The sequence below is a fragment of the Cavia porcellus genome, unplaced genomic scaffold, assembly GCF_034190915.1.
Source record: "Cavia porcellus strain 051 isolate PalLab524CR breed Dunkin Hartley unplaced genomic scaffold, mCavPor4.1 scaffold_24, whole genome shotgun sequence".
Taxonomy (NCBI): Eukaryota; Metazoa; Chordata; class Mammalia; order Rodentia; family Caviidae; genus Cavia; species Cavia porcellus.
In genome coordinates, this window is record NW_026947507.1 from 41,151,393 (window position 1) to 41,168,353 (window position 16,961).

At 38.4% G+C, this 16,961-nt stretch overlaps 1 protein-coding gene across 1 annotated transcript; it reads left to right on the forward strand.

Moving 5' to 3' along the window:
- LOC100714540 (beta-defensin 105-like) lies at nt 1–1,671 on the forward strand. Its single transcript, XM_003479686.5, has 3 exons — nt 1–70; nt 461–502; nt 1,547–1,671. Exons 1-3 carry the CDS (start codon nt 1–3, stop codon nt 1,669–1,671), a joined length of 237 nt encoding a protein of 78 aa, XP_003479734.1.
- The last annotated feature ends 15,290 nt before the right edge of the window (nt 1,672–16,961 follow it).

The following is a 16,961-nucleotide window of genomic DNA, read 5'->3' on the forward strand; positions in this document are numbered from 1 at the left end:
ATGGCCCCACGCAGGATGATGTTTTACTTTGTCTTCACTTTGTTCTTCATTTTGGCTCAACTGCCATCTGGTAAGCAACATTAAATGGATTTATATGGGATGAAACAGAAAGCTTCATGATTTTTCCCATGTGACACCTGAAGGTTCAGATTAAAAGTTAGATAGTCACAGCATTTCTCAGAAATTACTTGGATCTCTCATGACATATTTGCAGAGGCAAATGTGTGTATTGCCACTGGTTCTCCTTTTCCTCCCGCTTCTGTTTTTCTCATGTGTCTTGGTCTTGAGGGTTACTATGATGTTGTCCTGAAGAAACACAGTAAAACTGCTTCTCTGTCACCAGTAGTTCTGATGTCACATGTCACATGTGAGAACCATTTTACAAGGTCATTTCCTCCATTGACATTTGTTTTTTTTTTTTTTGACATTCATTTCTAAAGAGTAATTTTTTTATATTTAGGGTGCCAGGGAGGACTTGATTATGCTCCATTATTTCCAGCAGGTAAGTTAAACATCTCCTTGGTCACTTTTTCTTTTCTCTTTGGGACTCTGGCCTTGTTAGTTATCCCTGATTTGGTCCAATATGGGACACAGCAAGGAAAGAAGAATTGCTTGAATTTCACTCTAACTCCATCTCGTGGTGTAAGGAGGCCCAGCTCCTAGAGTGAGGATGGCTGTGTGCAAACTCTTGGTCACTTCAAAGGAGCTCTTCAGGAAGTACACTGCAGAGATGTTCTTGTAGGGTCACATCATACAGGCCTGCGCATTTTTAACACATGTGGCTGAGGCTGATCCGTAAGTTTTTATAGCATTTAAGCTGAGCACACTGTAAAGAGAATTTGAACCAATATTTCTGGATAACTGTGGACAAAATTGAATGGATCCAGATGCTTTTCATGGTAATAAGTACTAAGGCTGTGCCTAATTGACTGCTGACTCTATCAGGCACCTAACAGCTGCCCACGGGCTGGACTATGTGGTCTTCAGGACATCCCTGTGAGATGGGTAGCATTATAAGTCAAATCTTCTTATATGTAATCATTCAAAAGACATCTAAGTCTACTTAAAACATAATCATTGTTTCTAGAATGTCCACAGGGCACAGGAACATCCTGTGATAAGTAGGTTATTAAACATGCATGACCATCCTAGCTCAAGACAGGACTGAAGCCTAAAATTCTTCACCCAGTCTTCAAGAATCTATCCAGCAATACAAATACCCCTTTTACTTACATTTAGGAAAGTAAGTAGTTAGGGCAGCCGTCTTTGCAGTTCTAGGACACACTCAGTGTTTCACCTGCTTGGGTTTGCTTTTATCCAGTCTGAGACTGGATGTTTGGGGAGCAGGCACTGTGGGGACCCCTGGCTAATATCTTCCCCCGACTGCATACTACACAGGGTGTGATTTCCTTGCAAAGCTGGGTTATCCTTGAAACTCCTGTTTCTGATCATGCGTGCAAATCTTCTTTTCTTTGGTGGCCTTTGACCTGCTCCCCGTTTCTGCAGAGCACCAGGGAGGCTGCCTCAGTGGCTGTTTCTCCCACAGGTGAGGGCAGCGTCTGTGATACCTGCAGGTTGGGTCGAGGCAAGTGCAGGAAGATTTGCCTGGAGAATGAGAAGGTGGAAGGAAACTGCATGATGGACCTTTTCTGTTGCCGGGAGAGGCACTGAGACACCAGCATGGTTTCTCTCCTGGGCCTGTGGAGCAGAGGAGGACATTCAAGGATAGTCAAGAGAGGCCATGTGGCTGGCCTACATCACTTGATAAGAGATGTTTGCATGTACTTTCTTTCTCCTTTCTAGGTTGTTTATTGTTAGTTTTTAGGGTCTTTGAAAATCATCAGCACATGAGCAAAGAGGAAATGACTGCTTAATCAAAACTACTAGTCATACGGGACATTATGAATTATGAATTATGTTTTCATATCTTCTTGGATTACTCGAGATGCATTTATGGTTAATAATGAAGTATGTTTTGTTACATGTATTTGGAAAAAAATGAAGCCCAGCCAGGTGGTCCTTTCCTCAGAGCTTAGGCTATGATCCAGTGTGCACCCAACTGTCATGTACCATGTATCTACCTGAATCTGTTTATGTTCCTAGATTTAACTGAGAAACACAAAAAGTGTCACACACATCTATGCTAACCAGTTATAATTCTACACAATAAACCTATTTGCTCATTTGATTTTCATACATACTATATTAATGTTTGTTGATTCTAGATCTTATGATGGATTTTTAAAATAACTTCTATATACTTAAAGCCTATCCTATAAATTTTGCATTTCTCTTCTTGCCTGTGAAAGAAATGATTAGAGTATAACTTAAAATGTTGAGCACAGAATTTACTGTAAAGCTGTTTCTGTGTTCAATGCAGTCTGTAGATTCACAAATATATGTCAAACTTGTCACACAACCAAACCAGACTTTGCATTTTTAACGTGTGACACTGGACAATATTTTCCGTAAAATTAGGGCCCAATGTAATTTCTTTTATAGAAGGATTCATTCTCACATCTCATGCTCCTTCAGAGCAGGCCAGTGGCTGTGTCCTGATGACACTTTTCCAGGATCTGTGGGTATGCTGGGTCAGAAGTGCCTCTCCTGGTGTCCCCCTGGTCGCCACTTCTCTCCTCTCTCCCTTCTTATGCACTTGGGCCATGCACTGGTGTTTTCCATGGAATGTCCCTCCTTTCCTGTGATGCCCAGTCCTTCCTACAGGAGAAAGCCTTGAACTAATTGGAGTTCACATTGAAATTCAGCTCTTTGTTACCTCAGCTACGTGGACAGCAGCTGATTCCTCAGGTGAACTTTGGTTGATTCCTTGAGAACTCAGGGTGCTTCCAGGCTCAGTTCCTGCAAGCCTTGTGAAAGGAAGACTCTGCTGAATGCTGGGTGTGTAAGAAGGCAGAAGGCTAGGAAGTAGAGTCCTGCAGCATTGGGACGCAAATGCTCCAGGACAACTCTGGTACCCAGGAAAGTCAGTACTCAACTGGAAATCACAGCGATAGTTTCCAGGTCACCCAGAAAAACTTGAAATTTCTCATGTCCTGTATGGATTTCTTGTTCATTTTTATGATCCTTGTTTGTATGTGAATCATTTTGACCTCTGAGACGAAAAAAAATTATTACGGAGAACTAACTTTTCGATGTGCAACTGAACTCAATGTGCTACTATTTTCTTGCTATGACAGAAAATTGTGATCTTGTGGTCCTAAAGGTAAGCTGTTGCTCTGTGTTCAGGAACAGAGCTCACAACAAGGTCTTAGGGGTCTCTTAGGACATGGAGGGTCACAGGTGAAATTAAATGATGCTTTAATAAGATCCTGTCATTTCTGTCTCCTTTTATCATTTTCCCAGGCTTTGTCAGATTAATAGACTGGAAATTTGTAAGAGATTAACTTGGACTTGTTTTGGTTGGTTAATACTTGATACCAAGAGAGAAAGCATTTTGGAGTCTCATATATTGCCATATAATGACCAGATTTCACCTTACTTTAGTGTTGTGTGTTTCCAACGCAAAGGTGATGTGATGACATCACTGATATTCTTGTGTATATAGAGATATTTGCTATGTATAGTCTCCTTCAAAAATCCACACACCTCTTAAATGTGCTTGATTATTCGTAGAGATTGGAAAAAAAGTTTGAAGTATTTTTAGCATTTTCTATTCATTAGCATACTTGTAAAATTACTTGCTATTATTTCTCACTCTGTATGATAAGCTTTTATAATAGACATGAAGTCTTAAATAATATAAGCATGTTACTGTGGACAACAGTGTTTAACTTCTCACATGGAGCAGCCACATTTAACAGATTTCTTTGCATTAAAATGTGTAAAAATCTGTCCCAAGAACTTGCATTTATTCGATTGTAAGTTATGCTTCTTTAAATACTTGTGGTCAGTGAAATATGTTTTATTATGATTTGTATATATTTTGTACATTTTTTCTAAGTATGTTACCTTTAAATGCTTTTCATTTGCATGTGTTTTGCCCTTGTTAAATCTGGTTCGATATACATTGATTTAACTTCCATATTTCTAAAATTATTTTACAAAGATTTAAAAATATTCGAGGTGCCCATTTTTTCCAAATATGTGTATATACTCTTTGTACAATATTTGAAATCATATCCTATCTGAATATAAAGATTGCATCTTACATACATTTAGACCATTGAAAAGTGTGTGCTTTGCACAGAAGGGGAGGCTCCCAACCCAGATGCATCTTCTCACTTTCATATTTCTGGCTAGGTGTCCTTTCATGTGGAAGAAAGTTTTTGAGTTAATAATATTCTACATTAGATTATACTTAATATTACTTTCATTTTGATTATTTCAGACATGATTGTTATGGCATACGACAGTATTTTTCACAAAAAGCTTCATTATAACCTGATAACTTATGATGTTACTTCTCATATGATAAAAATGTAATATATTTTTCTTTTTCTAACTTCAAGAATGTTTTCAGTTGAATTTTACTTTCAAATTTAAGAAATCATTTTAACTTTGATATACATCTCAAAGATAATTTTAAGCATAAAATCTCTAATTGGCTAGCTACACAAGAAGTCAACCTAAGTTTACAGATACTCTGTGCTTGGCCTTTAAAACTTTAATAAAATCTATTGTGTATTTTCCCTCAGAAATGGGGACATATAAACTATATTAATACAGTATCAATGTTTTTTTATTAATTATACCCTGCAATGCATCTTCTAAACACTATCAATTTCATTTTTGTAAATTCTGGGAATCAAACTCAGAACCTCAAGTGTGATTGGCAAGTTCTCTTCCAGTGAACCACTCTCTGCAGCGGTTAAACAGGATTATTAATATAATGAGCTTGAGGCCAACTAGAAGATTAGTAGAGGGCACTTGTACATATGCCTTGGAGAGTGACAGGTCTGTGACCTTACATAGTTTCACTGGTCTCTTGTCCACTCTTTTCCAGTTCTGTTCAGAGTTCCCTTCCAAGCTGGCATGAATTGGGTAGCTTTGGGACTGTGTGCCCTTTCACAATGATGTTTAAGCCTTAAAGCAGAGATCCCTGTACTAAACTATATGAAACCATTAACCAAGGTTCACCACTCCTCTTTTAAAATGTGAATGCTGATTGTTTTATCACAGTGACAAGAAAGCATCCCTGTACACTAAATTGTCATGAGAAAAGTAAGGTTGCTTCTTAGACTGTACAAGACAATGTGATTCAGAAGCCTCTGGGACTGGGTAGTTGAAGGTTTGGAAGATTTGGAAAAGTTGTGTAGAGAAAAATCATAATGGGGTCATCAGAGCCTTATGGGCTATTCTTGGGCAAGCTAAGAAAATCAAAATGTTTCCAGGAATTTTAGGAGTAAGGCAAACCCCCCTGTTAAGTCTCCCCATCTGAGAGACAGCACAATCATCATGGCAATAGTTCAAAGCTGTGCCCTGCCAATGCATGCATCCTTTTCCCCAGAAGCTCCTATGGGTTCTCCCTCCATAAAGTCTGCCAAAGCTCAGGCATGTAAGGGTTTACCCAATCCCCTGCACTCTCACAAAATAAATCAGCTCACGTCAGTCCCCAAAGGCCTTCCCCCATCATAGCCTATATCAGACAGAGCCTGTCTTTTGTCTGCAGGAGAGCTGCCACAGCCTTCTCTGTGGTGACTCCCTCCATGGCCTCTCCCATTAAACTCTTTAATTATCTACCTGCCTCCTCTCTTTTAATATTATGTGCTGCCCTAGATCAAGTAAAAATCATTCATAAGTTGGTGCCAGTGACTCCAGCAGTTGGAGGCTGTGTGGCTCCTGGGGGGGTCTATCCCCCATTCTGAGCCCCCCTCCCCCTGGCCTATGGACCTCTTTCCTCTCTGCTTCTCCTTCTTTCTCTCTCTCTCTCTGGAACTAAAGACTCCCCCCATCCCTTGCTGTGTCTAGCCCACATCCAACACTGGCCTTCATCCTGTCAGGGCCAAGATGAGCCTCCTCTCTACTCTACTTTGGTGCCTGTTCTAAATCATGTAAATCAGGGCCATGTCAGGACATCCTCCCGTACTACTCTACATCCTTCTGGGACTTCTGTGTCCTTCAGGACTCCCCCTTGTCTTTTATGGTGACGACTGGAGAATTCATGTTGGGACTACTCTACTCCCTTAAGGGACTCCTGGCTGTCCCTCACTGGAGGGTGATGACTCTCTGCTGACTCACAACCCTTCTAACCCCTGCCTCACTTCTCTAATTCAAACACATGGGTAATAATCAATCATTACCCTACAAAACCACTCCTCTGGGCTACACTTAGATACACTTGGGCTAAAACAAACTCTCAGCCCAAAGAGGCTCAAATTAAGAAATTACATAACTTTTACTACTGAACAGGCAAGTGGGGGTAAATACTTTATGTCCAGCTGTGGGCACTCCCTGAACTGTTCCCAACCTGCAAGGCCTCCCACATCATTTTGACTCACTACACAGGTCCTCCTCCTTTATCAGCTCGCCACTATGACTCTCTCTTTTCTTGTTTCTCAGACCCAATAGATTAAATACCTCCACCACCCATCACCATAACTCAAGTAGAGGCCCCCACCTTTCTCTCTCCCCACCTTCTTCTTCCTCCTCCTCATCTCAAAGTTACTCTCAGAGGACTACACCACTGTGAGCTCCTCCTGTTTACTCAGCTATGCCCCCTTTTGTCTCTCCCCCTGTCCATCATCCTTGATCTTGTGGTCCTCCTAAATAAATTCCCATTTTATTTCCCAAGCAGCCCTAAACATTCAGACTAAATTCAAAACATCAGACCTTGGTCCTCAATCCCTTTAAGGAGGCCTCTTACATATGACTTTCCATGTTTTCAACAATAGACAAAAACAACAAAAATAGGATGACCTTAGAAAGGTTACATTCCAAGAGGGTCATAAAAAAGGGTGCATTCCAAGCTAAACCTCTAAGGCCAATTTATGACCACAGCAGCTACAGTTACAGTGAGTGGCACCCAGGGCTCGAGATAAAACACAGGCTGAAGAAAAAAACATCTAAAAACCCAAGCCCCGCTATCATGTCTCAAGTACAGCAGAAGAACAACACTGGACTTAAGCCTGCCCTGACCTGCGGCCATGACTGGGAACTGGTCCCACTTGCAACCAAGAGGGCCAATGGAAATATGAGTGCCCTGTCCACCAGACAGTGGGTAAGTCATCACCTTCCCTGCCCTCTCAGGATAAGACACTGCAGCCTGGACTGGCTGATATGCTGGGCATTGCTGCTGAAGAGGATTGATGGGGCTGGGGGCCCATGGCCTCACCAAGGTATCTCTCTCAGAGCCCTGAGTCTCACTGGATATCTCAGGTAAAACTTTCTCTTTCCTTGTTGACATGTAAGTCACCAATAATGTTCTTCCTGAGTTTTAAGGCTGATATTCCTGGTCTTCAGTCTCCGTTGTGGGAGTTGACCGCCAAGGTACACGAACTCCACAGACAAAACCTACTCCCTGCAGATTCCAAATGCTTTCTTTACACATCTGCCTTGTTATCCCAACCTGTCTTGTACCTCTTTGTGATAAAAATTCTACTCCAAAAACTCAGTTTCTCTTATATGCTCTCACTCTCCCCATGCCTCTCATATTCCAGTCCCAACCACAATATGCCATGACTCAGCCTCTCTCCTTCCTTCATCGACCTTTGTGTCTGAGACACCTCTAGTTCCACTCATGCCATCCACATTACTCCACTGGTAATTTAGTTCAAACACCCTTCAGTCTTCTCTTCTGTTCCTTAGTACCCAATGGCCCCAAACACCAACAGAGACCCAAACCTATTATCTGCTACTTGTTAACTAATGGGTTTTTAAAAGTCATTCACTTGCCTATAACACCCCTATTCTCCCTGTCTTCAAATCCAACAGCTCCTAATAGCTAATCCAAGATCCCATAGCTGTCATCAGTACAATAATGCCAATCCACCAGTGGTGCCAAACCCTCACACTATGCTGTCTCATATTCTTTCATGTACCTCTCATTTTCCTGTATTAGACTTAATTTCTCTATTCCCTTAAACCCACAATGCCAAGACCTTTTTATTACATGAATGGATTCAAATACTTTTCAGTCCACCCAACTAACATAGACAGTATGACCCCAGGAATTCAGAGGCAGCCCTCACTTCTTTAGCCAAACCCTAGCCAATAATCTTGCAACTATAAATCTATAACCTAGTATACTCATTCAATACACAGATGACCTTTACTCTGCTCCCCCTCCTATACCACAACAACACAATACACAGCTGCCTTACTCAACTTTCTCTGTTGAGAAGATACAAAGTTTTGCTCCAAAGCTCAAATCACCTCACCAAAGGTCAAATACTTAGGCCTCAAGCTTACACTCACCACAGTCCATAACCTCTGACCATAAGACTCCTTTGTGACTTACAGACACAAATCATAAAACAACGAATATTATCCTTCTTAGACCTATCAAAATTTTTTAACCACTAGACCCCCAACTTTGCTTCCTTAGCTCTGCCACTATACCAAGCCTCTAAAGGACCTTTCTCAAAACTCCTACACTCCACTATGCCAATTGACACTCCCTTCATGAAGCTTAAAGAGGCCCTCCTGAGAGCCCCTGCACTTACACTTCCTAATCATTCTATACCCTTTATTCTATACACTACAATAGATAAAGATAATGTTGTGAGAGTATTGGAACACAGTAAATGTAGGCCATAGCCTACCTCTCAAAACAGCTAGACACTACAGTTAGAGGATGGCCTCCCTGTCTTCAGATGATAGCAGTGACAGCCCATCCTGACACAAAAAGCTAAAAAGTTCACATTAGGACAGACAATCAAACTCTACTCACCATATCATCTAGTCAATCTAATTTATCACAAGACACTCTCAGGTCTAATGACCCTGTTACAGCTACAAGTCTATTTAACACTAATACAAGACCCCATTTTCACAGTGTCAACCTGTAACACTCTCAATCCAGCCACTCTATTGCCCATTCCCACAACAGGCCAGAGATAAGTACTCTACGTGACTGCACAGATGTTCTCCAATTAACACATACTTTCTTCCCACATATACATGATTCTCCTCTCTCCTACCTGTAGCCCCTAGAAAACTCTGAGCTCTTCCCAGGTCACCTATTCAGTAAAGCCCTTTTGAGCTTATGTACAGTAGACCATTTGTCTTATAAAACTTGCCTTCACCTTCTAATCTTCCTCCCTTAGCTGACTACATCCTGGTTCTCTCGTTTGTCTGACACCTTCTTCAACAATACGCAGACCGTTGCCTCCCTCAACCCTCTGAAGGACACACACCAGATCCCATATATCTCCAGAAGACTTAATCTATATTAAAATTCTTAAGTCCACAGGTTCAACTTCAACTCCTCACCTAAGAAAAATGGACTTCACCTGGTATACCTTGTGACTCCAACTTCAGTAAAGGTAAAGACCCTCGTCTAGATGCACCATGTACATAATTGGTTCTCCATAAGAACAAGAACAAGAATCAAAACCTTAAAAAGGGATGAAGCATGACACATAAGCCAATATCTGCCCAATAGCATTTCTTCCACTATGTGTGATCATCAAGGCAGGGATAGGTTTCACCTCAGAGATCCAAAGCATCTGGCTCCTACTTGAATTGGGAACAGAGCAAGGGATTTTCCATAGGATTCTGGCTTTACCATTCCCCAAAAATGCCAAAGTTGTTGAATGATTTTTTCAAAACCTTTCTGAGACAAGCCAAAGTGCTTATTAGAACTGGTTTAGAATGCATTTGAAGGTGATGTGGAAATCAAAGATGCAAGGAGGGTGGAATGATCCATAAGCATGGTGGAAGCAGGTATGAGATTCAGCCCTCAGCCAATGAGAGCTGCATCTGGCAAAGCCATAGTGAGGAGGCCAACAAAGACTATTGTACTAATTTAGTATGATATGACCCAGATGCTGGATACAGAGATATAATAATGATTTAAAGCAGGATGAGCAACTCCCACTGGTCAATAGTTTACCATGTTTTCTGGAAATGTTAATGATCACCAGGTGATATTAAAAAATATGAACTTACTATTATAATTTGTATTAGTGTGTATATGTATTCAAAATAATTACCATCATGGTGGGAAGTTAGTCCACGTACACAACTTATTGTTGAATTTTCAGTTGTTTAGAAAGAAGATTTGCCTCGAGTCTCAGAGAAGACATTGGACTTGTTTAATTCACTAAATGAACATTTGATACTGTGAAGGAGGAATGGTTCTATATCATTTTAGAAGAAGGAATGAATGAGTGATTTTTTGTAGTCTAAGTGTGGTTTAGAATTTAGGCAGGTGAGGTTGGATGTCAGTTGACAAGAGTTGAAATGTGACAGCTAAGTAGAAAGGTGAAATTGGGTGGCCAGATATCTGCTGAGAGACTCAGGAAAGCACACTTCTCATGGTAGCTGAGTAGGTGATAGAGGAACGGCCTTGTATACTGCATGTGTACAGGGTTATGCCTCACTCATGTGATTCCTTTCTTTTGTTTCCCTACTGAAGGAAATGAAAAGATTGGTTCACCTTGCACATGCAGTACGAAATTTCTTCCTTAAAGCCAGCTAATCTTTTTATTTCAGATGACCTTGCAATGAATTGCCTGAAAAAGAAAACAAATTAAATTTCTCTTTTATGTTGTTGGTGTATTGTATTTGTTGCACCAACAGGAAAGTTGACTGATTTATTCTCATACATGCTTGAAATGCTTTTGTTTTTGATATATTTTGCTAACTGATTGTCCCTCCAAAGTTGTAAATTGTGTCCATTCACAGATGGCTTGAAAACCATCTTTCATACTCAAGTGTGCATTTCTACTAAAAATGCAAGAAAACAAGTATTCTTAGCATCTAGGAGGCTTCCACTGCATTTGATGAAATCTTCCACTGTAACTGCCAGTGCTTGCTGTCAGAATGCATACAGAAACCCAATAAAAATGAAGCTTCATAAAACTGAAGTGTCATTTATTGAGGGGCTCATTTCCAGTCCTGCTTAAGACTTTATGCTAGATATTAGTCTCAAAATGACTTGATCATAAAGATCCCCATCCAGAAGTGAAACTATGCCTTGCGTGAAGTAAGCACCACCATGGTGATTGGAAAGAGCCTCAGACATAAGAGAAACTATGCCTTCCCATAAGCCAGCAGATGCATGGGCTGAAAAAGCAGTAAGCACCCCATTTTTCTCCCCATTGATTCAGAGGACTTAGGGTGAGGTGATAGCAACTGAGAGGAAGGGAATAGCTCAATACTTATACTGTTTGGTTGACTCTGCAGACCTTGGGCTGGTGGTCTGGGCATCTACCTGAAGGATAGCAGTGTGCACTGTGTCAACTATGGATAATTTCCTCCAGGCTTGTTTTTGAAATCCAATGTTTTGTTTCATTTTACTGTTTTGTTTTATTCCTGTGTCTGGCAACCTGACAACTATTTTGAAGATAACAATGTACAGTATTGTTCTCAGTGTTTTGTTTTGTTCTGTTCTGATTTGATTCAATGTTATGTTTTGATTAGTTTTGTTTTGTTATGTATGATGGTAAGGACAAGTATTGTGAAGATAGCAAGATATATTATGATAGTGAATGCTGGCCTATTGTCTTGTTTTAAAGTTCTGTATGATTTGCACTGGTGTGTGTTTGATTGGCTTTATTCTATTTCATTGGGTTTTGTTCTCTTTTTCCCATTTATTTTTTATACTTTTATTTTAAAGAGAGTAAAATTAAACATAACAAAACAGATCATAAGAAAACAATGTAAGAGACACATTTCAAAGCAAGAAAACAGGAGATCTTCACTGTGTATCATATTGTCTCTTGTTTTCTTTCAAGTAGTTGTCCATATCTTCCCATACAATGAATTGATACAAAATAAAATAGCATTAAACTGATCATAATTGGATGATGAAGGCATTTTAGGTCTTCAAAACCAGACAATAGGGAAGTGAATAATGGCTGCTATAATGTATCTTGTTCTCTTCAAACTAGCTGTCCATACCTTTACATATATTGAAATTAAACAATATAAAATAGACTAAAATCACTATGAACAAAAATAATAGTATTTCTGGATTTCACATCATGATGCTATGGAATCAGCACTGGGTAGCTTAGTGTCTCTTTTCTTCAAAGTAGCTGTTCATTTCATCATGCATTATATGATCAATTCTCATAAACTGTTTAGGAGAAGTGCTACGCGTGCATGAATCTCTACATGTATACCTATCCTTTCTGTATTAGAGGGAAAAACAAAACAAGACAAAACAAACAAATTCCTAGAAAAACACAAAATGAAAAAAAAAAACAAATAAACAATAGCAAAGAGCCCAGAACACAGACAATAAAGGCCTTCAATACAACGTGGTATGAGCATAACTAGGATTGTTATTTTACATAATTTCAAGATTTTCTCATAACATCATATAATAATATACACAATTGTTCCAATCCTATAAATGTTAACTATTTTGTTCCAAGAATTTATAGAATTTGTAGCATAATCATCTTAGCTGTGCTAAATGTGTTTATACAATTTCAGGTACTTTTTTCTTTTCCCTCCCTTTTTCTTTTTCCTCTTTTCACTGAGACATAATTTTTCCCCTTTAAGTAATTCTTGTCCTTTAACTGTATTTATTGAGTCTTTTGTATGTTAGGTACTCTTACCATTTCTTACACTAGGGAGACAATATGATATTTACACATGTGAGTTTGATTTATTTCACTTTTGATTATGGTCTCAAGTTGCATCCATTTACTTATAAATATCTCAATATGATCATTGTTTATAGCTGAGTAGTACTCCATTGTATAAAAATACCACATTTTTAAATCCATTCCTCAATTGATTGGCACTTTAGATTGTTTCCAAGATCTGGCAAATTGTGCTGCTTATAAACATGGGTGCACATATATCACTGTGGTATGATTTTTTCAGTTCTTCTGGGAATATACACAGAAGTAGAATAGTTGGGTCAAATGGGACTTCCAATCTCAGCTTTTTGTGGAATCTCCAGACTAACCTCCACAGTGGTTACACCAGTCTATACTCGCACCAACAGTGCAGGAGAGTTTGTTTTTCCCCTGCAGCCTCTCCAGCATTTGTTGTTGGTAGTGTTCTTGATCCTGGCCATTCTTTATGGAGTGAGATCGAACCTTAGTGTTGCTTTAATTTGCATTTTTCTAAAGACAATGGTGAACATTTTTTCATGTATTTGCCATTTGTATTTCTTCATCTGAGAACTGTGTATTCATCTCAGATGCCCATTTTTAGAATGGATCTGTGAATTTGGGGGATCTGACTTTTTAAAATTCTGTATATGTTCTAGACATAAGTCCTTTGTCTGAGGGACAAGATTTTTTCCCAATTTGTGGGTTTTCTTTTCGCTATGTTGGAGATTTCTTTCAACATGCAAAAACTCTTTAATAGCACATAGTCCCTATTACTGATTCTGCAAAGCATTTTGCGTGTGGTTTGATTCTTGTTTATGAATTCTCTACCTACCCCTATGTCTTCAAGATTTCTACCTACTTTGTCTTCCAACTGATTTAGTGCTTCTGTTTTGATATTTAGACCTTTGATCCATTAGAATTTAGTTTAGTACATGGTAATAGTCATGGGTCTAGTTTTAGTTTTTGGCATAGAGAGAGCCAATTTTTCCAGCACCATTTAATGAAGAGACTAGCTTTTTTCTCACGGATGTGTTTGACCCCTTTACCAAAGATAAGGTGGCTGAGTGTTTGTATTTGAAGTTTTATCTTCTAATCTATTCCACTGATCTTCAGGCCTGTTTTTATTCTATTACCATGCTGATTTTATTACAATAGTTTTGTAGTATAACTTCAAGTCAGGGATTGCTATGCCTCCTCCCTTGCCTTTGTTGCTCAGAATTACCCTTGCTATTCTAGGCCCCTTCTGGTTCCAGATGAATTTTAGGAGTGATTTCTCTACATCTGTGAGGTATGCTAGTGGATTGCATTAAATATGTATAACAATTTTGGGAGAATAGCCATTTTCAAAATGTTTTTTCTTCCTATCCATGAAAAAGGAGGTCTTTCCATTTTCTGAGGTCCTCTTTGATTTTTTCAGGGTATTATAATTTTCTCTGAATAGATCTTTTACCTCTTTTGTTACATTAATTCCTAAGTATTTCATTTTTTGGGTGCTATTGTGAAGGGTGTGCTTCTCTTATTTCTGTCTCAGTAGTATTGCTGTTTAGTGTATAGGAATGCTATTGATTTTTGAGTGTTGACTTTGTATTCAGCTACATTACTAAATTTATTATACCTCTGAGCCTTTCAATGGAGTTTTTGGGGGTCTTCTATGTAGAGTATCATGTCATCTGCAAATAATGACAATTTAACTTCTTCTTTTCTGATCCTTAGTCCTTTTATTTCTCTCTCTTATCTAGTTGCCCTGGCTAGCATTTCCAACACTATATTGAATTGGAGTGGTGATAATGGACATCCTTGTCTTGTTCCTGATTTTAGGGTAAAAGTTTTCAGTTTTAGGTCATTTAATATGATGCTGGCTATAGTTTGTCATAGATGGCTCTAATCATATTGAGGTAAAGACCACCTAATCCAATTTTCTGTAAGGTTTTTATCATGAATAAGTGTTGGGCCTTATCAAGAGCTTTTTCTGCATCTATAGAATTGATCACATGATTCCTATTTTTGGTTCTATTGATATGGTGGATTACATTTATTGATTTGCATATGTTGAACCATTCCTGCATTCCCGAGCTGAATCCCACTTGGTGATGGTTTATAATCTTGTTCATGTGCTGCATTCTGTTTGCCAAAATTTTATTGAGATTTTTTGCATCTATGCTCATTAGGGAGATTGGCCAATAGTTCTCCTTTATGGTTATGTCTTTCTCAGGTTTTGTTATTAGAGTAATGTTTGCTTCCAGTAATGAGTTAGGGAGAATGCTTCCCTTTTGATTTCACTGAAGAGGTTGAGGAGTGTTGCCATTAAGTCCTTTTTGAATTTCTTGTAGAATTTCACAGTGAATCCATCTGAACCTGGGCTTTTCTTTGTTGGTAGAGATTTAATTACATTTTCAATTTCATTGATTGACATCAGGTTATTCAGCAGTTTTACATATTCTTTACCCAGTTTTGGTAGTTCCTATGTTTATTCCTAGAAACAGGTGCTATGAGAGTTTAAGTTTCTGAAATAGGTATTGATGATCTTCTGTATTTCTACAGGGTCTATAGTTATTTCACCCTTTTTATTCCTTATTGCATGAATTTGATTTTTTTCTTTCCTTTTTAAAATAAAGTTGGCTAAAGGCCTGTCAACTTTATTTTATTCTTTCAAAGAACAAACTTTTTGATTCATGGATTCTCTGGTATTGTTTTCTTAGTCTCTATTGCATTGATTGCTGCTCTGACCTTTGTAATTTCCTCCCTTCTTTTGGCTTTGGGCTTGACTTGCTCTTCTTTTTCTAGATGTTTGAGATATAGCATCAGGTTTTTTATTTGTGTTGATTCTGCTTTCCTGATGTGGGAGTTCACTGCAATAAATTTTCCTCTGCTGACTGCTTTCATTGCATCCCAGAGGTTTCAGAAGGATGTATTTGTATTTTTGTTTGCCTGAACATATTGCGTAATTTCTCTTTAATTTGCTCTGTGACCCACTGATTGCTCAGGAGTGTATTTTTCAGTTTCCACATGTGGGAACTGTGGGGTTTTTGCAGATTCTTTTATCATTAATTTCTTGCTTCATTGTGCTATGATCTGACAACATGCATGGGATAATTTCAATTCTTTTGCATTGACTTAAATATGTTTGGTGGTCTAGTATATGGTCTATTTTAGAGAATGTCCCATGTACTGCAGAGAAGAATGTATATTCTGATGTTGGATGGAACACTCTGTATACATCTATCAAATCCATTTGTTCACAGGTGTGATTCAGTTCTGTTATTTCTTTGCTGATCTTCTGTCTGACTGATCTGTCCCGTTGTGTCAATGGCATGTTAAGGTCTCCTGTTGTGTTATTGTTTATTTGATTTTTCATTTCTGTTCATATTTGTTTTGTATAGCTCTGTGCTCTGGAATTCAGTGCATAGATATTTAAGATTGTTACCTCTTCCTTGTGAATTTTCCCCCTAACTAGTATGTAATGACCTTCTTTATCCCTTTGTATCATTCTTGGTTTGAAGTTCACATTGTCTGCAAACAGAATATCTACCCTGTTTTTTGGGATACCATGTTGCAGAAAGTATTGTTTTCCATCCTTTGACTTTCAGTATATGAGTTTTTTTGGGTTAGATGTGTTTCCTGTATACAGCATATGGTTGGCTGTTGTTTCTTGATTCATTCTGTTTATTTCTTTTAATTGGTGAATTGAGGCCATTTACATTAATGGTTATTATATATATGTATATATATATATATATATATATATATATATATATATATATATGTTTACTTTTGACATATTATATTTCCGATGTTGATTCTTTACTTTTCCATTCTGTTTAATTGTTTGCCTTGCATAGTGTTTTTTTTCCTATGTATATATAAACTGTCTTTCAGTGTTCTTTGCAGGCTTGGTTTGGTGATCATGAAGTTTTTCAGCTGTTCTTTGTCATGAAAGTATCATTTCTTCATTCATTTTGAAGGAAAGTTTTTCGGGATAAATCAGTCTGGGTTGGAATTTGTTTCCCTTTAGGGTCTGAAATTCTTCACTCCATGCTCTTCTTGACTTCATTGCTTGTATTGATAAATCTGCTGTGATTCTGATAGGCTTTCCTTTATTGGTGATCTGTCTCTTCTCTATAGCAGCTTTTAATTTTTTTGTTTTTTGGTACTAGGGATAGAACTCATGATTGCACACTTTCAAAGCAGGTGCTTATGCCACTGAGCTAAATCCTCAGTCCCTCTAGCAGCTTTTAGTATTCTGATCTTATGTTGGATTTTTGGGAT

Coding starts and splice junctions, on each gene's coding strand:
- LOC100714540 (XM_003479686.5), top strand. CDS start 1: ATGGCCCCACGCAGGATGATGTTTTACTTTGTCTTCACTTTGTTCTTC. Junction 71..460: donor TTTGGCTCAACTGCCATCTG/GTAAGCAACATT, acceptor TTTTATATTTAG/GGTGCCAGGGAGGACTTGAT. Junction 503..1,546: donor TGCTCCATTATTTCCAGCAG/GTAAGTTAAACA, acceptor TTTCTCCCACAG/GTGAGGGCAGCGTCTGTGAT.